This window comes from Drosophila santomea, chromosome 3R (assembly GCF_016746245.2).
Source record: "Drosophila santomea strain STO CAGO 1482 chromosome 3R, Prin_Dsan_1.1, whole genome shotgun sequence".
Classification (NCBI taxonomy): Eukaryota; Metazoa; Arthropoda; class Insecta; order Diptera; family Drosophilidae; genus Drosophila; species Drosophila santomea.
In genome coordinates, this window is record NC_053019.2 from 16,357,515 (window position 1) to 16,381,685 (window position 24,171).

The 24,171-nt window shown below is 44.3% G+C and overlaps 1 protein-coding gene across 2 annotated transcripts; it reads left to right on the top strand.

Annotated features, from left to right (window-relative positions):
- The first annotated feature begins 756 nt into the window (after positions 1-756).
- On the top strand, positions 757-23,227 carry LOC120453233 (histone-lysine N-methyltransferase trithorax). 2 transcript variants are annotated; one of them, XM_039637833.2, is made up of 9 exons: positions 757-1,429; positions 8,251-8,713; positions 10,301-11,578; positions 12,583-13,753; positions 13,817-14,023; positions 14,088-22,305; positions 22,375-22,508; positions 22,576-22,751; positions 22,813-23,227. In XM_039637833.2, the coding sequence occupies exons 3-9, from the start codon at positions 10,457-10,459 to the stop codon at positions 22,984-22,986; spliced, it is 11,202 nt and encodes a 3,733-aa protein (XP_039493767.1). In that variant the 5' UTR covers positions 757-1,429; positions 8,251-8,713; positions 10,301-10,456; the 3' UTR covers positions 22,987-23,227. The 2 variants fall into 2 exon arrangements, with proteins under 2 accessions (XP_039493767.1, XP_039493768.1); XM_039637834.2 differs by lacking the exons at positions 8,251-8,713; positions 10,301-11,578.
- The last annotated feature ends 944 nt before the right edge of the window (positions 23,228-24,171 follow it).

Below are 24,171 nucleotides of genomic sequence, written 5' to 3' on the forward strand. Positions count from 1 at the left end.
TACCGCCCTTCGTTTCTCGCCCGGCAACAGTTGGATTTGCATTGTGAATCAAATATGTGCTAATTGGGCAGACACGTTCGATCCGTTGACCAAAAATTGTGTTTGTTTACTTCGCGCCTTGCGAATGCATAAAGCCTTTGGGTGTCTTCCCAAAAATTTGGTTAATAACTTTCGCAAAGAACCAAATGCGAAGTGAACGAATGAGCAGCTGACAAGTTGTTTATGTGTGTCCGCACATTATGGCTTCATTATGAAATCGCAACTAATCCGAACTTCACATACTGCCACAATGGAATCGCCAATGAGGTGATTGATATTTGCCACTTAGACGACAGCCTAGGAAAATCTCCTGTTTTGGAAAGTGTTTCGCCCCAGCGGTTTCTTTTATTTAACTTTACTCAGTGGGCGGCACATGTTACTGAAAGAAGTCTAATGAATGAAAAATGTGCTCTTAAGAATCCAATTTCCAAAAAAGTCAAGGTTAAAGTGTTTTGTATACTCCATTCTGAACATTTTAATTACCATGAATTAAACAAATTAGCAGTTTCATCGAAAACGGTTTCAAATTTTGAAATTCGGTGCTGCAGCAATCAGCTTTTGTCCGTACACTAGCCGGGACACACTCCATGTTCAACAAAGACACCAACCACGCAGAGCATGAACACCCTACTTCAAGTCCAGTGTGACCAGGCGTGCCCGTAGGTTCGCGGATTTATTTGTATGTCGCGCAGTATTTTTTATAGTTATCGGCGCGGTCACACTGTCCGGTCGTTTTGCTTTGCTCTTTACATTTCGCTCGTCGAAAAAACGCAGAAAATGTGGAAAATAATTGATAAACTGTGCTGAAAAGTGTTTGCGAATATGGTGTGCAGTGTCTGCCAATGAAATTACATCGAATTTGTAGCGTTCAGTTGCCAAAAAAGTGTAAAAATCGAGAGCAGAAAACCTGATTTCTGTGAAGAAGAAGCAGGCATTTTTCATCGTCGTAAAACCCGTACATACAGACACCCGCACACACACGCGAACACAAACGGTGCGACATATGTATATACGAAACGCGCGGGCGCGAGAGAGAGAACGAAATAGCAAGAGAGCGGAGCGGGCCATTGCGGTGTACGTGTGTGCGTGTTCTTGTGCGTTTGTTTTGTGAGCGCCGAGAGAGCGGCGAATGTGAGAGCCAAAGCAAAAACCAAGAAATAAGTGAACGAAAATAAAAACGAAAATCGCAATCTCCACCCCTGTATTTTGTGTTTACTAGTGCTTTGAGTGCTCGGAGTGCGTGTGTTTCTGTGCCGTTTTGTTGTGAAATTGTCCCAAATCTGGATTACTTTTGTATTATTCCCGTGCACCAAGGATGCCAAATGGTAACAACAACCCCTGAAACGGTATCGAATCTCAATCTGCATCTGGATACACGCTCGCCAGCAAGGTAATTAAAAGATCGCAGCGATAAAAGGCGTCGCCGGCTGACGATGAGTCAGTCTGCTGCCGTGAAGATATATGTATATCACTGGATATTTGCGCACATACCTGCATACATATAAGTATAAGCAAAGCAGATATTGATTTGGAATGCACCCTGAGATACTATACACCATTGCACACCACATCACATTATCATACCCCATCCCGTCAATTTCATATTCATAAAGACCCCACACACTAACCTTTGTAGACCTCTAGTCAGTAGTTTTAGATTGTTGTTTTTAGCTAGAAAGAACAGGAAAGTGTCGTTCAATTATTCACTCGATAATGCAAATTAAGCTGCACAACAAATACTGTTAGTTTATGGCCCACGCTGCGATTTATGTCTACAGTGGGGCCTCGTTGAGTGCGACTAGCAACAGACGTAGAATTTTAGACACATTTTTTTTTTTATTTTGTAGTACTAGTAAACAAGTATTGGTTTCTGATAAACATGTTGATTTAATAAACATTTTTTTAGTATGAAATCTTTAGTTAATATTTTAATTTTCATCCAATACTTACAGTTTCCAAACTAATAAGTATTCCTAGCTTAAAATAAGAACCATACTCATATAATTATATTTTAAGACCTCTGTTCATTTTTAGATTAATTACATGGTAATCCATTTAATAGTTTATACTATTGAGATACAAAAATAAGTTCAGCATTATTGTCAGCCCCCATCAAATTATTTCCCCTGGGGCTTCGGTTTTCATAACTGTTAGTTGGAGGGATTGTACTGTAAGTTTCCATCTACGACGTTTTCCATTATTTACCACCCGTAAAACGAACGGTAAATGACAGTCGCGAACACACCCACACAAACAGCGGCGAGCCATAATAAAGCAGCGCCGATAAATTAAACTTAATGTGTGACCAGTTAATTGCTTTTGTTGTCGCCTCATTCTAAATCAAATCACTCTCTCGCTCTCTGTTTTTCCCGCTCTCGCTCGCTCTCTCTGTTGGGCTCACATGGCCAAAGTGTTTGTATAACTAAAATTGTTGTTTGTTTTGTTGCTGGCGCTGTTGAAACTTTTAATAAATTATACAATAAAATGAAAAACGATCTCAGCAGCAGCAGAGGCAGCAGCTAAATCGATTGCCGCCGCTGTTCGCTGCCTAGAAGCTGTTGAATAATTACAAAATAAATATATGTATTTGTACATAGGCTGTTTGAGTATTTGTTGACGCCATTTTTTTATTTGCCATCAAAAAGGCAAATTCCAAATCGGCTAGTGTCGATGTCGATGCCTGCGTGTGTGTTTGTGTGTGGGAAACTACGCGCCGAACAACATTGAGGCGCAAAATCACCAAATGAGTAATTGCGCATATTGAAATTCGCCTTTCAAAAGTCGACCAACTGAGCCGTAAGCTAATGCGAGATCTTGAATGGGAATGAAAATGTGAAGCGGGACCAACTGATGCTCATCCGAATGCATTTTCACGCTCTACTGCATCCGCATCTCGTTGATCGCACCTCCCAGAATCTTTGAACGCTTCAATTTGGACGGGGATTTCTTAAGCACTTTTTAGATAATTTGAAGGTGTATTTTCAAAGGCTTTAAAATAATAATTCTTTCTTTAGATAAATTCTATTTTAAAATCAGAAAAACACCTTCCTAAATAATCTATTAATCTTCTAGAATATAAACATTACAACGCTGCGCTTAGCGAGCGATCACTGTAGGTGTGATTTCTATTTGCTTCGGTGGCCGAAATATTAGTTTGCATTGTTGCTACCAGCCAGCAGCAATTACACCTTTATTTACAGTGCGTTTTGAGAGGCTGCAGCTGCCAGCTGAGTTGAATTTATTTTACCTTGTGCTTCGTTACCTTTTGCCACCACCACCACAATCACCATCCACACCACGAAACCAGATGCTCACACACGCAAACAAACATTCGCGTACAAGTATTTAGTTCATGTTTCGTGGCAAATTGGACATCAAAATTGCGAGCTGCCAAGTCGGCTCTCAATATTCAATGCTCATTCATGGCCCACAGAGATACAGATATCCGTCCACCCATCCCCATCCCAACACCAATCCGTGTGGCACCCACACTACGACACCTTTCGCACATTTATTGGCGCGCACATTTTTCATGTTTCACCTTTGGCTGCGTGTTTTGATTTACAAGCGAATACAGTGTGTGTATGTGAGTGTGCGTGTGTACAAGCATACAAGCATACACTCCCCCGCGTGCGCTCTCTGCCGCTCTCTTTGGATTTGGGGAATGGGGCTCTCGTTCATTTGTTGATTCCACCTCTTCAGTTGCTTTCTCTGGGCTCTCTCATTGTTGTACTGAGAAAAATTATGGCACTTATGTTGACAATTATTGATAAAAAACTAAGGGTATTACTTTTGGTTAAATTTCTTAATCATAGATGGGGAAGTATTATTTTGAAATTTTAAGTTACATATTATAAATTAGTTTCAAACAATTTATTGAGTATCGGTATCGATTATTTTTTTCAGTGCCCATTTATTTAAGACATTTTTGCATAATTTCATACAAATTTACATATTTTATGTGCGAGGTTGACTTCGATTTTTTCCAACTTGTCAATCGAGTTTGTGCAGCAGTGTGTGTGTGGCATGCAGATAGTTGTCTATTTGGTAGTTGTGTGTGTGTGGGTGCTGTGTGTGGTATGTAAGTTGTTGTGATTGTCGTGCTCGTGTTTATGGCTTTAAGCGTTCGTCAGTCGATTCGTTACCTGGCTCTCTCTCCCTCTCTTTAACCGGGCCACCTCCCCCTTCCCCTTCCTCCAACAACCATTCTCCTTCTCCCTCCCACTCAACTGCCATCTCTGTCTTGACTTTAATCTTCTCAATTACTCACAATTTGCAAGTCTTGTGCTCGCGCCTCTTTGGCGGTTATTGGCTTGTAGTGCGAACGAGATGGGGTTATGTGTACTGGGGTGTACGGGTACACAACAAAAAACGTATAATTAGATGTCAATTTTAATCAATTAAGCAAATTACGAGCAAGTTTTCATATCACTTTGCAGCCCAGATGTATCATTGTGAAATAAAATGGCAATTTTACGATGTGCTATTATCCAAATGATTTGAATAATAAGGGATTTGTTTTGAAACTGGATCTAGTATATCTATTGCTGTAGTAGTTTTAGCATTCAGCTATAGAAAATCAATCATATTGGAGCTCAAAAAGTTTTTGTATAATTTTATACACTCTTCAACATGCGTATACAATTGAAAAAAAACTCGTCTAATTTCGTTAAGTGCCCTTATTCGGTTTCATTTTGTGGCCCATTCTTCTTATTCAACTTATTTTACCATTTGCGTTGTTTTGATTTCTTAATCTTTTTACCATAATTGATGGCAATTAAATTAAAGGTGTGTGCGTTGGCTCTCTCTCTCTCATTTTGCTTCATCCCGCCTCTTCCCCCTTCAATTTGGTTTAGTATTTTCGTTTATCTTCGTGTTTGTTCGGCTGTCGATTTCGAGGAGACGATGATGATGATGATGACGATGCATTCGAATTTCGAATTGGCCAGGCCAGTTTTACTTTGCCTCGTTATTCGTTGTTCGCCGGGAGATTGTTCGTTTTGTTGGCCGATTGTCTCTTGGCCCCTTGGTATTACCCACCCCCATCCTCGCTCACCATTCTCCTCCGCTCCCATCCACCCCCCTCTGACAGCCTCCCGTCTTTACACATTCCGCGCGGCTCTGGTTTAATGGCTGTACTCGAATTACAGTGAAGCCGACGACACTTGAACATCATTAATTGGGTGTCGAAATCGAAATACAGTCAAACGTCTCAGATTCAAAAATCGAATATAGAGCAATTTAATTCTGAAGTTTTTGTGGGGAAAATCTCACTTGTATTTAATATTTCACTTTAATAAATTGGTTTCAAATAATTAAAAAGAGTTTTTAAAAGTTTTGATGTGTGGTGAAATCCGTCTCTTTAAGTGATGACTTAGATAAATCAAGTGTATTTGCATTTTCGTTTAGTGCCACTTATTTGATCTGGACATGGCCAAAAGCTTCAGGGTCTTTTATCCATCAAATTCGGGCAATTAGCGCAGTAAATTTGTCGGATAAACGTAAATACTTACGTCAAACTAGTTGGATACTTTTATTTTCCGAGCTTTTGAACAAACAATTTTACACAGATGAGAAAAAAATATTTAATTGTATACTTCTTGGAAACAAACCATTAATTTTTAATGTCTAAACTCTTTATCGAAGTGAAGGATGTGCAAGGGAAGTAATTATCTTCAAATGGAAACGCCCCTGTACCTAAAAAAACTTCAATTAAAATTCTAAAAACCTGGTCAGCAATTATCGAGCACCCCGTGTACAGGTTACCGCCCATTATCCTTCGATACAAACATCATCCCCTTGTTAAACAAATGGTCCGTAATTAAGGAGCAACCCCTGTACACTCTTCACATTTGAATTTGCTCATTTTGTCGTCTATATCAACGCGTTTTGTCATCATTCTGTGGGATTTTATCGATTCGGTGAATTATTCACGCTGAATTCTCCTTGTGACTTTGATGTTGATGTGGTTGATGTTGTTGCTGCCGCCCGGTTGGTGGCACATAATTAAAGCGATTTAGTTAATTGATGTCAACACACAACGTAGTTAGCATTCTGCTGCTGTCTGCGCATTTCATCGGCATTTGTGTGAGTTTCTCAGATACAATTTGTGTGCAATTTGTTGGCTGGCCAGTGTTTTTCTGATTGTTTCTTGCTTGTCTGCCGACTCGAACCACATACCCCTTCACCTCCCAAACCCCCACCCCCTGCATGGGTATTAAATTGTTGACAATTGTTTTGAGCTTGAGAGAATTAACCTTTAGTTTGTTATGTCATGATATTTGCCTAGTGTTTTGTGCTCGGTATTAAATGGCCACTAATATGGTATTGTTCTTGTATTAAGCGATTAGGAACGATTATATCAGAGACATAGGGTGTGTCTTATAATAGCAATCTATAGTTGCGTCCGGTGATTGAGTAGGTTCCCGATTCTCATCAATCATAGAGTAGGGGACATGATTCCCAGTCGCATCAGTCAATGACAGATTATATATCGCATAACATTGGCAATTAATTGGTACCAGATAGAACTAATTGCACAATTAGATTAAGGTGATTTAAAAGTATATAATAAGATTATGAAACTTTGTGGGGCCATAGTTGCATAATTCAGAGTAATTCGAATTAACTAGATAAAGTTTTTAAATAAACCATTACAAGCAAACATATATTTTACTATGTCATGATAGTTTAATAACCTTTCAAGGCATCGCATTAAAAAGCCACAAATCACTTGCTTCACGGGGCTGATTAAGATCTTTATTGGGTATTTTTAGCACTCCATCAACCATCGATTTAAAATGCAAATTATTCATATGCATATTGGGTGCTAGGTATTCAATTCACGGCAACTTCGCAGCAATTAGTGTAATCGCCGTGCAAATACGGATGAGTGTTTTGTCCAATTAAGCCCGGTTTAGTCCCAGTCCCGTTCGCTGTATCTCGAATCCCATGCTTACATCATGCCACCGATGGGGCCATAAAGATACAACTCAATGGTAGAAACACAAACCAAAGCAGGGGCGATATAAAATAAAAACGAGGAAAATCGACTAATAAAATCACAAATCGCAAACAACTGAGACAGTGGCAGGAGACCCGAGTTAAGGCACAGTGGGTATCGAGGCACTTAATGTGTTTTAAACTTTTTAATTTGGCCAAAGATGCTAAAACTTATACATAAAACTTCATAGTAAATAATGAACTCCACAGGACTGTCTCAACTGTTCAAAAGTATGATTTAAAGTCGGAGTATAAATGCCTAAGAACAAACTTTTTGACGCTTGCTAAAAGCTTTCTATACCCCAGAGATATCTAAGGAATAAATAATAGTAAAAATTACGATACCAGTCCCCAAGTGGGTGCTTTCATTACTATTTTTAATCCTCTTTGCCGCATTTTCTGGCCCATTGTACCAACTACGTAGGTATCGCTGAGTACGAGTGCAACTTAAATTGACTTGCTGGGGAGCAGTATGCAGTACAGTTGACAAGATTGACTAACTAACGAGGCAGGTAAACCAGGTAAACTAACTGACTGCCAAACACCTTTGAGTGGAAACCGGAGGTGAAACGGAAAACAATTACGCCGTACTGAGTCATGCTTTCGGAAAATGTGGGAAAAAGGAGTTGAGAGGAAGAGAGAGACAGGGAAAGGTGGTAGCCACCACCCCAAAATCTCGAAAGTATTTTCACCTCATTCCGAGCACTTAAGCTCACACATGCACACTCAGAAAAAATTAAACTATTATAAGTTTAGAACTAAATAGTTACATTCATAATTTTAGTTAAGTTTAGTCCAAATTTATTGGGCAATGCAAATACAACTATCCAAATATATATGGTAGCTTATATAGCATACTTTTATACATATTTGTAAATATTTTTGGGGTCTTCTACTCATGCCCACTAATAGTGATAAGAATTTAGAAAATCATTGAATAGAAATAAATATATTAAAATACAATAGATCACCAAAATTTCTTTCGGTGCACACTCACACTCAGTCACTGCCACACACACACATGCATAATCATTGCACTTCGTCACCCACACACACGCTTAAAACACTCAAAAAGTCAACTTTCAACTTGTTTGCCCAACTGCGACGAAGCGAACTAATAAATTTCTACTTTTGTTTTTTTTTCTCTCTCTCCCATTGCCTTCCATTGCCTCCCAACCGCCCACCACCCCCTCGATTAATTTTTTGCAGATTTCAAGACACACGCAGACTGCAGACTTTTGTGAGCCAGAGTGTGTGAGTGAAGCAGTGGGGTGGAATGGGAAGATGGCAATGATGTAGACCGAGGATGTATTGAGATGATGATGGGGATAATGATGGTAATGGTAATGAGCACCATGTGCCCGCCAACACAAGCCAGCATCAGCAGCAAAAGCAACAGCAACAACAACAACAGCAACAAGAGCAACAGTGGCAGTTACAGATGAGAAAAGTTGCCGCGAAAGTACAGCAATGTGGAAAACTGTGAATTCGTCGAGCAGAAACTCCCAACGCAGAAAAACTAAACGCGCAAAAAGAAGAATTTTCATCAGGCCATAAAAGCGAGAACAAAGAGAAAAACTGTCGTAAAAAGAGCCAGAAGTAGGGAAAACCCACCACTTAATAGTGGCCCACAACGGCATCAGCACCAACAACAACAACAACAACAACAACTGTAAGAATTTCAATTTCCAACAAACAAAAAAATATCCGAGAGAAAAAAACAAAAGCAGCAGCAGCAACAACAAAAGCCGAACGAGAAAATCCTGCAAAGAAAACAACAGCAACAAGAAACAAAAAAGTTCAAGACTGAAGTAGAAAAACCACTTAAAAACGTCGATGACAACTAGCCCGCGGGAGGGAGGGAGAAAGGTAGTTGCCGAGAGAAAAAGAGCGGGAGAGAGGTTGGAGTGTGAGAGCATTTCTTAAAAAGGAGTCTGCTAGAGAGAGAGACAAAGAGAGAGCGCGTGCTACGTGCCAAAGAAAACGGAATGAGTTTAAGGAGCCACAACGCCGCAGTTGTTTTGCTTCAATTTTTTTTTTTTTTCGTTAGCTGCACACACTTAGTGGTGGCAAAGCGTGTAAAGGTGGTAGTAACCCAGTGCTGGCAGCTAGGCTGTTTTCCCGCTAAATTGGGCTAAATTGTGAAATGTCCTTTAAAGATCTGTTGCATACTTAACAGCGCTTGAAATTCTTTAATTAAATTCGAATTAATCGTAAACTTCTGAAGATCAAGTCTATTAACAGTTTTTTTTATCAAAAAATATCCTTTTTCATGTGTTTTATTTGGATTGTTATTCCAACAACAACATAACAATTTTTTATTTGACGTTTGTTTTAATTATTCAATCTAAGTAATTTAAAAAACTTTTTCATTGTTTTTTTTCTTTTATTTCCTATCTCTTCACCTTGACAATAAGTTGCACTGTTTCAGCATAGTCTTAAATGTCTTATCCCATTAATTTAAATAAAAATCCAATTCTGCCACCACTGATAAAGGTGTGAGTGTATTAGTGGTCACGCAAGAAGTACGACAGCGGCAGAAGGAGCGGAACAAAGGCAGCTGCAATTGCACCTTTCCTTGCTCAGGAGCAGGGAAAGAGCGGGCCAAGGTGGCGAAGAGAGTCGTTCCCGACAGCGTGCACTCAAAAAAACATTGCCTATTGAGTACAAAAAACCAGGATACAGTTGTTTCAATACAATTCTAATAACAAAACTCGTGTAATAAACGGTTCATAAATTCTTAATTTCTTAAATATGGTCATAAGAAACGGCCGAAATCATAGATCCTTTATCATTCGAACAACAGTTTTTTTTTTGAGTGTACGGAGCGACTGAGAGAGCGACCGAACGTGTTCAAAAGCCGAAGCTGTCGAGCGGATACGTCACCTTCGGCATTGTAGTTGTAATTCGCAAAGCAAGGAGCGCACAACGAGAAACGCGCGCGAAAAAGAAATAAATAAATAAATAGCCAAGGAAAAGAGTGTGTGCGCCAAAAGGAGTGAGTGAGTGGGAAGTGAAGGGGGCGTGCGGCAGGAGTGCAAAATAAACGAGTTGCCACAGCAACAACAACGAGATTCGTAAAAAAAGGGGGAAAATTGACGCATTCCAAACGCGCGATTTGGCTTACAAGTATTTTTTTTTTTACCCCGAGCTGTGTTGTTGGTGTTTCTGTTTTTGCTAGTTGATTTCTTCGTGCTAATACCGGTCTTTCTTAGTCGGTCTCTCTTACCCGAAGTTTGTGCCTCTCTCTTATCCACAGTGAGTTATCCACAAGTTCGAGAAGTCAAACAATTCAAGGAAATCAAAGAAAATCAACTGCAAGTCCCAGTATAAATCGAACGAAAAAAAACGAGGAAAATCCAATCTAAAAGCAGGCAAATGCAAATGCAAAGGCAAACGCAAACGCACTACTATTATGGGCCGCTCCAAGTTTCCCGGCAAACCCTCCAAGTCGATCAACCGTAAGCGGATCAGTGTCCTGCAGCTGGAGGATGAAGCGGCAAATCCGGCCGAGACGCAGCAGCCACCGCCGGAGTCCCAGCAGCCGAGTGGCTCCGGATCCGGTTCGCCGGCTGCCCGGGAAAAGGGCAACAATTGTGATAACGATGAGGATGATAATGCGCCGGGTGGTGCATCAACTAGTGGCAATACGGCATCCTCATCCGCCGGCTCCGAAAATAGCGGCAATGGCAGCAGTTCGGGCTCGGGCTCAGGATCGGGATCATCCGGATCGGGATCTACTAATGGCGGTAGTGTAAATGGCGGCACCCATCACAAGAGTGCGGCCAATCTGGATAAGGAGGCTGTGACGAAGGATCAAAATGGTGACGGTGATAAAACGAGAGGCAATGTTTCAAGATCGGATGGATTGATGTCAAGTGCAGCCTCAGGCAAATTATCTTCAGCAGCTTCTGGAAAAGCCTCGAGCAAGTCTCTCAGAACTTTCTCAGCGTCGAATTCTGGATCATCCTCAGGACGGTCGTCTGGCTCCTCTCCAGAAGGAAATTCCGGAGCATCTTCCGATGGAGCATCTTCCGGAATATCCTGCGGAAAGTCTACAGCCAAGTTTCCTGAAACATCCTCTGGAACATCATCTTCTGGAAAATTGGCCAAAACAACAGCCGCTGGGACATGCTCTTCTGGAAAGACTTCTAAAGCATCTTCTGGAACAACCTGTGAAGCAACAACCTCTGGCCTTTCCAGTTCATGCCTTAAAGCACTATTCGTGGCGACACCGGCCACATCAACTGGACTGGCCTGTGCCCTGGTCTCCCCAGGAGGATCCTCGCAAGGTGGAGCCTTTCCTATAAGTGCCGCTTTACTGAGAGCACGCAAGAATAGCAATAAAAAGTTCAAGAATCTGAACCTGGCCAGGGGCGAAGTTATGCTGCCCTCCACATCCAAGCTGAAGCAGCTCAATAGTCCGGTGGTGGACAATCCGTTCCCCTCCGCGCCAAATGCCTCCGGCTCCCCGCCTTCTGAGGAGGGAGAAACGGGCGTAGGGGGCGCGGTCAGCCCGGGTGAGGATGCGGCCCTGGTAAGTTGATTTTCAGATTGTCGGTGTTTGGTTGCTGGTTTTCGTTCCCAGGTGTTGCCCCCTTTTGCTTTTATTTATGAATATGTTTAAGCTGCTTTTTTTCCGCCACCTTAACCCCTCAATCCGACCAACTCATTCCGAGTTGCGTGTGCACCCTTTGCAGCACACACATCCTCGTCCAATGCCACAGTCCAATTCCCGCCAATGTAAATAAGAGAACCCCCTCAAGTTGGCTTACCCATGGTTCTGGTCTGGTTAGTAGCCCCTTTACACCCAACCACCCGCCTCTGACGCCATTGTTACCTGCTCGCTTACCTGCTTAATTGGCTTTTATGACGTTTTAGCGCTTGCAACTCTTCCACATGTGTCTGCCGCAGACGGTTGACGGTCACAGTGGCAATGGTGTCTGTTCCCCAGCTTATACTTATGCTTAGTAACTTGTTTTTGCACCAATGCCTTACCCCCTTCCTCTCAAGCGCCTCTGTAACCCACCATGTCCAAGCGATCCCCTTCGAAAAGTTGCACTTGCTTCTGGTCCTTTGCATGCTTCTTTGTGTTTTACTTTTACACTGAAAGCTGCCATTGGCCTTACTAATTTAAGCCCACCGTCTCTTGGACCATTGTAATTAAAAATTGTAATTGGATCATAAAAATGTGTAAAAAAAAACAGTTGAAATATATATTTAGTTAGTTATATTTAACTACTCAAAGAACTTTTTCAATAGGGAAAAAATACTTAATTGGTGATATGCAACCAAAATATTTAATACGTACTACCTTTTAATAAATTGCAGTTTTGGATATAATTTTAATTACTAATTTATTTCTTGCTGTGTTTATATGCATTGCTTGCTATATATTTATTGCATTGCTTTCCGCTTCTCATTTTGTGAGCGTGTAGTTAGTGGCATGAATTATTGATTTGCTTGTAACCCCTTCTCCGACTTTCCATACTCAACCCTAACCGAAACCTACTGAACCCTTTTATTTGTGTACACTTCCAGAAGCGCGTCTTGAGTGAAATGCCCAATGAAGTTGCCCGCGATCCCTCTCCATCCAGCTGCCCTGCAGCGCCAAATGGAGCAGCATCGGGAAAAGGATCTGTTCCCAATGGGCCGCCAGCAGTGGCCACATCTGCTGACGGCAGTAGTCCCAAATCTGGAGCGGATGCGGGACCAACGACGTCATCGTCATCAGCGGCAGCTAAACAAAAGAAGACGGTGACGTTCAGAAACGTGCTGGAGACAAGTGATGATAAGTCGGTTGTGAAGCGGTTCTACAATCCAGACATCCGCATACCAATCGTCTCAATTATGAAGAAGGATTCCTTAAACCGACCGCTTAATTACTCTAGAGGAGGCGAGTGCATCGTGCGACCCTCTATTTTGTCAAAGATACTCAACAAAAACTCCAACATCGATAAGCTGAATTCTCTTAAATTTCGATCGGCGGCAGCGAGCTCTTCCTCAAATCAGGAGTCTGGATCCTCATCAAATGTATTTGGCTTGTCGCGCGCTTTTGGCGCTCCCATGGATGAAGACGATGAGGGTGGTGTAACCTTCCGTCGCAATGATTCTCCATATGATCAAAACAATGTGGAGGACGACGATATGGAAGACGATGAGGACGATGAAGAAGCCGAGGAGGACGATGACAATGAGGATGACAACGATGAGGCGGCCTCCGAAAAGAGTGCAGAAACAGAGAAAAGTGATGAGCGGGATTCGGAGGAGAAACAATTGGTTATGGACTCGCATTTCGTGTTGCCCAAAAGGAGCACACGATCGTCGCGTATCATTAAGCCTAACAGGAGATTGCTTGAAGAGGGTGCCATTAGTACCAAAAAGCCTCTTACTCTGGTCGACTCCAAAGCCAAAAATGTTTTCGGAGCAGCTTCCTCAAGTGCAAGCTCCACTGCATCGACCTTCTCCGCGTCAGCGAGTCTGAAGCTCGGCAAGGAGACCTTCTTCAACTTTGGCACCCTGAAGCCCAGTAGCAGTGCAGCTGGAAATTTTGTTCTGAGACAACCACGTCTGCAATTCCAGGCAGACACCCAGCAGGCACCATTTACTGCTCCAAAAGCTTGCCCCACATCACCCAGTGCCATTCCGAAAGCAGCTAATACCCTGGCGACTTCGTCTTTTGGATCGCTAGCTAGCACGAGCTCATCAACAGGTTAGTTAAGAAACAACAAACAAATTTTTTTTCTATACGTATTAATCTTTCATTTCACCACAGTAACACCAACTCCCAGTGCCTGCTCAGTATGCTCAGCGATGGTCAGCAGTAAAGAGGTGGCTCAAGCCCGTAAGTACGGAGTTGTAGCTTGCGACGTGTGCAGGAAGTTCTTTTCAAAGATGACCAAGAAATCAATATCGGCCAATGCGAGTACAGCTAATACTTCCTCCGGCAGCCAACAGTATATGCAATGCAAAGGAACTGAAGGTTGTAGAAAGCTTATTTCATCGTAACCGCCTTTTACTAATGTATATTGAATATTTCCTTGCAGGATCATCTTGCAGCATTCACTCAGCCAAGAGCCAGTTGAAAAACTTCAAAAAGTTTTACAAGGATCGGTGCACTGCGTGCTGGCTGAAAAAATGCATGAACTCGTTTCAGCTTCCTGTGGCCCACAGGAGTAGGTTAAGTGGTATATTGCCACCGGGCATGCGAGGAGAGTCCTCTTCCCGAGAAGAGAAATCCGCGGAACTGCTTTCTCCAACAGGCAGCCTGAGGTTTACTTCTACTGCGTCCTCTTCTTCCTCTTCTGTGGTTGCTTCTTCGTCTGTGAAGTGGAAGTCCAGTGGTGACTCCACTTCTGCCTTGACTTCGATAAAGCCCAATCCACTGGCAGAGAACAATGTCACATTTGGCAGTACTCCTCTGCTGCGTCCTGCGATTTTGGAGAAGCCCCTCTTCCTGAAAATAAGCAATGCAGCAGATCAAAAACTTACAGCTGCTGAAGCGATCAGTCCCAGTCTGACTAAAAAGACCAGCAAACAGGAGAAGGAAAAAGTAAAGGAATCGGAACTGAGCGAAAAGCCTCTTAGTCCCACGCTGGCAGCCACCAAGAAATCTGGATCAGCAGAACCTCCAGTTGTAGAAGCTCAAGCTCCAAAAGAGGAGGCACCATCAATTTCTGCAGCCACCCAGCCAACGGCTTCCAATGGAACTTCCCAAGGTGTACCTCCAGCGGATCTTGCTGGTGAAACCAATGCTACGGGTGACACCCTAAAACGACAGAGGATTGACCTAAAGGGACCTCGTGTAAAGCATGTGTGCCGCAGTGCTTCCATTGTTCTCGGCCAACCTTTAGCTACCTTTGGCGAGGATCAGCAACCTGAGGAAGGGGGTGATATGCAGCAAGAGATAGCTGCTCCAGTGCCATCAGCTATTTCGGAGCCTTCACCTGAAAAACCAGCTCAAATTGTTACAGATATAAACGATAATTGTGCTAGCTGTAAAACGTCTCCTGTTGGTGATGAATCGAAACTCAGTAAGTCCGCTGGCAGTGCCCAAGCTGAAGCTAAGAAAGTACCAGCGGGAGGAAAAGAAGGAACAGCTAGTGCTGCTGCAGGCTCATCTGCGAAGGTTACCACAAGAAATGCAGCAGTTGCGTCCAACCTAATAGTGGCGGCCAGCAAAAAACAGCGAAACGGGGACATTGTTACGTCAAGTTCGGTCACCCAATCATCAAATCAAACCCAGGGACGCAAAACTAAGGAGCACCGACAGCAACGTACACTCATATCCATCGATTTCTGGGAGAATTATGATCCTGCTGAAGTTTGCCAAACTGGTTTTGGTTTGATTGTAACAGAAACGGTTGCTCAGAGGGCTCTGTGTTTCCTATGTGGTTCTACAGGCTTGGATCCGCTGATCTTTTGTGCCTGCTGTTGTGAGCCCTATCATCAGTACTGTGTCCAAGATGAATATAATCTGAAACATGGCTCTTTTGAGGATACCACGCTAATGAACAGCCTTCTGGAAACGACAGTGAATGCATCCACTGGGCCATCGTCTTCCTTAAACCAACTGACGCAGCGCTTAAATTGGTTGTGTCCTCGATGCACCGTTTGCTACACCTGCAATATGTCGTCAGGGTCCAAGGTCAAATGTCAGAAGTGTCAAAAGAACTATCACAGCACCTGCTTGGGCACTAGCAAGAGACTTCTTGGAGCAGATCGTCCGTTAATATGTGTCAATTGCTTAAAGTGCAAGTCCTGCTCCACCACGAAAGTATCGAAATTTGTTGGTAACCTTCCGATGTGTACGGGTTGCTTTAAGTTGCGCAAGAAGGGCAACTTTTGTCCAATATGCCAGAGATGCTATGATGACAACGATTTTGATCTGAAAATGATGGAGTGTGGTGACTGTGCCCAATGGGTTCATTCCAAGTGCGAAGGTCTCAGTGATGAGCAGTACAATCTCTTAAGCACTCTACCGGAGTCAATAGAGTTTATCTGCAAGAAATGTGCCCGCAGGAATGAGAGTTCTAAGATCAAGGCTGAGGAGTGGCGACAGGCAGTAATGGAGGAGTTCAAAGCCAGTCTCTACAGCGTTCTGAAACTTCTCAGCAAATCCCGACAAGCCTGTGCCCTTCTTAAACTAAGTCCCCGCAAAAAACTGCGGTGCACCTGCGGAGCATCCTCAAACCAAGGGAAACTTCAACCGAAAGCCCTTCAGTTTAGTAGTGGATCGGATAACGGCTTGGGCAGCGATGGTGAGTCTCAAAACAGCGACGATGTCTACGAGTTCAAGGATCAGCAGCAGCAGCAGCAACAACGGAATGTTAACTTAAACAAGCCACGAGTAAAATCCCTGCCCTGCTCTTGCCAGCAGCACATCAGCCATCCGCAATCCTTTAGCCTGGTTGATATTAAGCAGAAAATTGCTGGAAACTCGTATGTTTCCCTGGCGGAATTCAACTATGACATGAGCCAAGTTATCCAACAGAGCAATTGCGATGAACTGGACATTGCCTACAAGGAGCTGTTAAGTGAACAGTTCCCCTGGTTCCAAAACGAAACGAAAGCCTGCACCGATGCCTTGGAGGAGGATATGTTTGAGTCCTGCTCTGGTGCCAACTACGAGGATTTGCAAGATGCGGGAGGAGGAAGTGCTTCTGTTTACAACGAGCATTCCACTTCACAGGCGGAATCGCGATCCGGTGTGTTGGATATTCCCCTGGAGGAAGTGGACGACTTTGGTAGTTGTGGCATTAAGATGCGATTAGATACCAGAGTGTGTCTCTTCTGTAGAAAGAGCGGTGAAGGCTTATCCGGCGAGGAGGCTCGGCTCCTGTACTGCGGTCATGATTGCTGGGTTCACACCAATTGTGCCATGTGGTCTGCGGAAGTGTTCGAGGAGATTGACGGTTCACTTCAAAATGTCCACAGTGCGGTGGCCAGAGGAAGGATGATCAAGTGCACGGTTTGTGGAAACCGAGGGGCCACCGTCGGCTGCAATGTGCGATCTTGTGGCGAGCACTATCACTATCCATGTGCCAGAAGCATCGACTGCGCCTTTCTCACAGATAAATCCATGTATTGCCCTGCCCATGCCAAGAATGGAAATGCCTTGAAAGCCAATGGATCGCCCAGTGTAACATACGAATCCAACTTCGAGGTTTCCCGGCCCGTGTATGTGGAATTAGATAGAAAAAGGAAAAAGCTGATAGAGCCAGCTCGTGTGCAATTTCACATTGGATCTTTGGAGGTGCGCCAGCTGGGAGCCATAGTTCCCAGATTTTCGGACTCCTACGAAGCCGTCGTGCCCATCAATTTCCTGTGCAGTCGTCTGTATTGGTCTTCGAAGGAGCCTTGGAAAATAGTGGAGTACACAGTGCGCACTACCATACAGAACAGTTCGTCAACCCTAACAGCCCTAGATGTGGGTCGAAACTATACAGTAGATCACTCAAATCCCAACAGCAAGGAGGTTCAATTGGGTATGGCGCAAATCGCACGATGGCACACAAGTCTAGCGAGGAGTGAATTTTTGGAGAATGGCGGAGCCGACTGGAGCGGCGAGTTCCCGAATCCCAACTCTTGTGTACCACCCGATGAAAACACCGAAGGGGAACCGCAACAGCAGGCTGATTTGTTTCCCCCAGAGATTAAAGATGCCATATTCGAAGATCTTCCTCACGAGCTACTCGATGGCATCTCCATGCTGGACATATTCTTGTACGACGATAAGACCGACTTGTTTGCCATAAGTGAACAATCCAAGGACGGCACTCAGGCCATGACTTCCAATCAGGCTCAAAATCAACAAGCAGGTGGAGCTGCTTCTGTGAGCATCTGTGATGAGGATACCCGCAATTCAAATACGAGCCTGGGAAATGGCTGGCCAAGCAGCAATCCTGTGGAGGATGCGATGTTATCCGCAGCGAGAAACTCCAGCCAAGTGCAGATGCTCAAAACACTAGCTTGGCCAAAGCTCGACGGGAATAGCGCCATGGCCACCGCTATTAAAAGGCGAAAGCTGTCGAAAAACTTGGCAGAAGGAGTCTTTTTAACCCTAAGCAGTCAGCAAAGAAACAAGAAGGAAATGGCCACAGTGGCAGGCGTGTCAAGAAGGCAATCTATCAGTGAAACATCCGCCGAGGGAGTCGCTACCACATCTGGATCTGTGAGAAGCAAGAGCTTCACCTGGAGTGCAGCAAAACGGTATTTCGAAAAGAGTGAAGGACGCGAGGAAGCAACTAAGATGAGGATAATGCAAATGGATGGCGTGGACGATTCAATAACCGAATTTCGCATAATTTCCGGGGACGGAAATTTATCAACAGCCCAGTTTAGCGGCCAAGTTAAATGTGATCGGTGTCAGTGCACCTACAGGAATTACGACGCCTTCCAGCGGCACTTACCATCTTGTGGCCCATCAATGTCCTCCAATGAAACGGAATCTGACGTCAGTGGGCAAGGAATCACTAATAATGCTACCCAGATCAGTGCGGAAAGTCTGAACGAGCTGCAAAAACAACTTCTAGCCAATGCAGGAGGTTTAAATTACCTTCAATCAGCAACATCGTTTCCCCAAGTTCAGAGCCTGGGCTCCCTGGGACAGTTTGGCTTACAGGGATTGCAGCAGCTTCAACTACAACCACAATCCCTGGGCAATGGATTTTTCCTTTCCCAGCCGAATCCGGCTACCCAGGCAAACACGGACGATTTGCAAATCTATGCGAATTCACTGCAAAGTTTGGCTGCCAATCTGGGTGGAGGTTTCACGCTAGCTCAACCTACGGTGACAGCTCCAGCACAACCTCAATTAATTGCTGTTTCCACTAATCCCGATGGCACTCAGCAGTTTATCCAAATCCCCCAGACGATGCAGGCGACAACGACACCAACAGCCACCTATCAGACCCTGCAGGCCACGAATACGGATAAGAAGATAATGCTTCCCCTGACGGCAGCTGGAAAGCCCCTGAAGACAGTGGCCACCAAAGCGGCGCAACAGGCGGCCGTCAAACAGAGGCAGCTGAAGTCGGGACACCAGGTGAAGCCGATTCAGGCCAAGTTGCAACCGCACCCTCAGCAGCATCAACAGCAGCAGCAGACTCAGGTGCAACAGCCCATCACTGTTATGGGACAGAATCTCCTGCAGCCGCAGCTGTTGTTCCAGAGCAGTGCCCAGAGTCAGGCGCCGCAGCTAATCTTGCCCCAAGCTCAACCCCAGAACATAATTTCCTTTGTGACTGGGGACGGAAGCCAAGGACAGCCCCTGCAGTACATATCCATACCTACAGCGGGGGAGTATAAGCCCCAGCCACAGCCTACGGCAACGCCTACTTTCCTGACAACTGCTCCCGGTGGAGGCGCCACCTATTTGCAAACGGATGCGAGTGGAAATTTAGTGCTCACTACCACACCCGCCAACTCCGGATTGCAAATGCTGACGGCGCAATCTCTTCAACCGCAACCTCAAGTGATAGGAACGCTCATTCAGCCTCAAACCATTCAATTGGGAGGAGGAGCCGATGGCAACCAGCCGGGCGGTAATCAACAACCCTTAATTTTAGGTGGTACTGGTGGAGGATCCACTGGCCTGGAATTCGCCACCACTTCTCCCCAGGTGATTCTTGCCACCCAACCCATGTACTATGGACTGGAGACGATCGTCCAGAATACGGTCATGTCGTCACAGCAGTTTGTTTCCACTGCAATGCCCGGAATGCTTAGCCAGAATGCCAGCTTCTCAGCAACCACTACACAGGTGTTCCAGGCTAGTAAAATCGAACCGATTGTTGATCTACCCGCTGGCTATGTGGTGCTCAATAACACAGGGGATGCATCCAGTGCGGGCACATTCCTAAACGCAGCCAGTGTGCTGCAACAGCAAACGCAGGACGACACAACAACGCAGATACTGCAGAACGCTAACTTCCAGTTCCAGTCGGTGCCCACATCTTCAGGAGCCTCCACATCAATGGATTACACCGCTCCTGTTATGGTCACAGCGAAGATTCCGCCAGTAACTCAGGTGAAGAGAACGAATGCTCAAGCCAAGGCAGCGGGAATTTCGGGTGTCGGCAAAGTGCCGCCACAACCACAGGTGGTCAACAAGGTGCTGCCCACCAGTATAGTCACCCAGCAGTCTCAAGTACAGTTGAAAAACTCCAATCTCAAACAATCTCAGGTTAAGGGCAAGGCCGCGTCCGGAACGGGAACCTCTTGTGGAGCACCACCCAGTATTGCCTCGAAGCCTCTTCAAAAGAAAACCAACATGATACGACCCATTCATAAGCTGGAAGTGAAACCCAAAGTGATGAAGCCTACGCCAAAGGTACAAAATCAAAATCACTCCTTGTTGCAGCAGCAGCAGCAGCAGCCACAGTTGCAGCAACATATTCCAGCCGTGGTAGTCAATCAGGTGCCTAAAGTAACGATCTCACAGCAGCGAATCCCCGCACAACCGCAGCAGCAACAGCAACAGCTTCAGCAGGCGCAGATGCTCCATATTCCGCAGCAACAGCCACCGCTGCAGCAGCAACAGGTACAGGTACAGCCATCAATGCCCATTATAACACTCGCTGAGGCACCAGTACCGCAATCGCAATTTCTGATGGAATCTCAAGTTTTGGAGCAGCAGGAGGTGGCTAACCGCGTACAGCATTTCTCCACAAGTAGCACCAGTAGTAGTAGCAACTGCTCGTTGCCCACCAATGTGGTTAATCCTATGCAACAACAAGCGCCTCCAACCACAAGTAGCTCCACAACCAGGCCCACAAATCGGGTGCTTCCAATGCAGCAACGCCAGGAACCTGCTCCGCTGTCCAACGAGTGTCCCGTAGTTCCGTCACCCACTCCTCCGAAACCTGTTGAACAGCCTATGATCCAGCAATTGACCAGCGCCAGTGTGTCCAAGTGCTATGCCCAGAAGGCAACATTACCGTCCCCAGTTTACGAGGCGGAACTCAAAGCTAGTTCAGTTTTGGAGAGCATTGTGCCAGCTGTCACAATAGATGCAATCTTGGAGGAACAGCCGGTAACGGAGTCCATCTACACGGAGGGACTCTACGAGAAGAATTCGCCGGCGGAGTCCAAGACCGAACAGCTACTTCTCCAACAACAGCAACGAGAGCAACTAAGTCAACAATTTGCCAACGGGTATCTACTCGATAAGCACGCCTTTCAAGTGGAGCCAATGGATACAGATGTCTACAGGGAAGAAGATCTCGACGAGGAGGAGGACGAGGATGATGACTTCAGCTTGAAAATGGCCACATCGGCGTGCAACGATCACGAGATGTCCGACAGTGAAGAGCCGGCGGTCAAGGATAAGATCAGTAAGATACTAGACAACCTGACCAACGATGACTGTACAGATTCCATAGCCACTGCGACGACGATGGAGGTGGAAGCCACTGCTGGTTACCAGCAAATGGTGGAGGATGTCCTGGCCACCACTGCAGCAGCATCTGCTCCCACCGAAGAGTTTGAAGGAGCTCTGGAAACTGCAGCTGTGGAAGCAGCTGCCACCTATATTAACGAGATGGCCGATGCCCATGTATTGGAACTTAAGCAGCTGCAAAATGGAGTGGAACTGGAGCTCAGAAGAAAAGAAGAGCAACGAACGGTGCCACAGGAACCGGAGCCATCAAAGGCTGCCATCGTGCCCACAGCAGCTGCTCCAGAACCACCGCCACCCATTCAAGAGCCCAAAAAAATGAGTGGTCCACATCTGCTTTATGAAATCCAGAGCGAAGATGGCTTTACGTACAAATCGAGTTCCATAACTGAGATTTGGGAGAAGGTCTTTGAGGCAGTACAGGTGGCAAGGCGGGCACATGGACTCACTCCCCTGCCAGAGGGTCCTCTAGCGGATATGGGTGGCATCCAGATGATTGGTCTAAAAACAAATGCCCTAAAGTACCTAATTGAACAGTTGCCGGGCGTGGAAAAGTGCTCAAAATATACTCCCAAGTATCACAAGCGCAATGGCAATGTGTCCACAGCGGCGAATGGAGTACATGGAGGCAACTTAGGCGGAAGCAGTGCATCAGCGGCCCTGTCATTGTCTGGTGTAGATTCACATGGTCTCCTCGACTATGGATCGGATCAGGATGAGTTGCAGGAAAATGCTTACGATTGCGCACGGTGTGAGCCGTATGCTAACCGCAGCGAGTATGATATGTTTAGTTGGCTGGCATCTAGACATCGCAAGCAACCCATCCAGGTGTTCGTCCAGCCATCTGACAATGAACTGGTACCCAGGTTAGTGTATATTACTTATTTCATTACACAACATCTTTATTGATTGGAGTCTTTGTGTGGTTTGTTTAGGAGGGGAACTGGTAGCAATCTACCAATGGCCATGAAGTATCGCACGCTGAAGGAGACCTACAAGGATTATGTTGGAGTCTTCAGATCCCATATCCATGGACGAGGCCTCTACTGCACTAAGGACATTGAAGCGGGTATGTTTTTCTTTTCACTTTATCCTAAAAAGAAATGAATTTATTGATTTATTTATACCTATTCTAGGTGAAATGGTTATCGAGTATGCCGGTGAGTTGATTCGCTCTACACTGACGGACAAAAGGGAGCGTTACTACGACAGCCGCGGCATTGGGTGCTATATGTTCAAAATCGACGATAACCTTGTAGTGGATGCCACAATGCGCGGCAATGCGGCGCGCTTCATCAATCACTGCTGTGAGGTGAGTACAAAAAAAAAGTATCCTATTACACTGGAGATGCTTAAATCCTTTTTTCTTACAGCCGAATTGCTACTCTAAAGTGGTGGACATTTTAGGGCACAAGCACATCATCATCTTTGCGCTGCGCCGAATCGTGCAGGGCGAGGAGCTTACCTACGACTACAAATTCCCATTCGAGGAGGAAAAGATACCTTGCTCATGCGGTTCCAAAAGATGTCGGAAGTACTTAAATTAAAAAAAGGAAGATCAGTGTCAGAGATAAGAACCAAGTGGGACGCTGGGCGTCAAAATTAATCCGTATACTCAGCAGCCGGGGTTGGTTATACAAACCTGAAAGATCCCAAGGGTGGAAATAAATCCAGAAATTTGAAAACAACGTCGTTGACCGGCATACATTGGTTTTAATATCATGTTTTACCTTTTGAATGAAGAAAATCAAAGACATTTAATGCAACATACTACTCCAACCTTTATTAAAGAAACTATTTGGTACATCACTTAGATGTAATTTTTTAACTAAACTGGTTCTGATTGGACTTAAATATTCGATCTTTACTAATCGTTATATACATTTGAACTTTAATTTTTAACCCTTTACCCTAGTAACATAGTAATGATCAAATATTTTCTTAAACAAAAAATGCCTAGTCTTTTGATTGAAGGCAAACATGATATTAAAAACATTTTTGTTTAGTCACACAGGCTTGTAAATGTGCAAAGATTATTTTCTGTCCCAATTTTCATTGCAAAAACTAATAGCTGCCCACAATAGGGCAGATAAAACTCACCTGGAATGAGAATTGAAACACTTGTAGTTAACGGTTATATCGATCTATGTTTGGTCAATCGTGATACTTTTCGTTTTACAACCCCCATACGTCTTAAGTAGTTGATATGTACAAGTTAAACAGTTGATATTATTATATATCCTATATCTAAAGAACACGGCACACAGTAGGCAACGAAGCAAATATATCCGAGCGATCGGAGTGAATGAACAGAAACTCGATGACGTCAGTATTCAAGGGGAGAGAATTAATAATTGTAAATTAAATATGTTACGTACTAGCTACCTACCACATACGGATAATGATATGCAGATCAGTTAGCTAACTAGACTAAGGCTCCACAGATTCTATAAACAAATACAAATAACTAAGCTAAGCTGATAAATATAACATTGTTGGGCTTAGGCGAATAACAGATAAACGATGGGAGACATTAAAAACAATTACTTACAGGGGCTTGTGTTAGATTGTACATATATATTGCATACGAATTATAAATATCTATATTATATATCTACTGTAATGAGAAATTAACTAACCTTAAGTCACCAGGATTGTGTAAGAAGAAACTATTTTATGTAGAGCTCTGCGTATTTATGTTTGTTACCAATTAACCTACTGATTAATTGATC

Bases quoted from the DNA above. Each gene is read 5' to 3' on its own strand.
- LOC120453233 (XM_039637833.2), top strand. From the start codon at position 10,457: ATGGGCCGCTCCAAGTTTCCCGGCAAACCCTCCAAGTCGATCAACCGT. The intron at 13,754-13,816 runs GTTAGTTAAGAA...ATTTCACCACAG, and splicing joins TAGCACGAGCTCATCAACAG to TAACACCAACTCCCAGTGCC. The intron at 22,752-22,812 runs GTGAGTACAAAA...TTTTTCTTACAG, and splicing joins TCATCAATCACTGCTGTGAG to CCGAATTGCTACTCTAAAGT.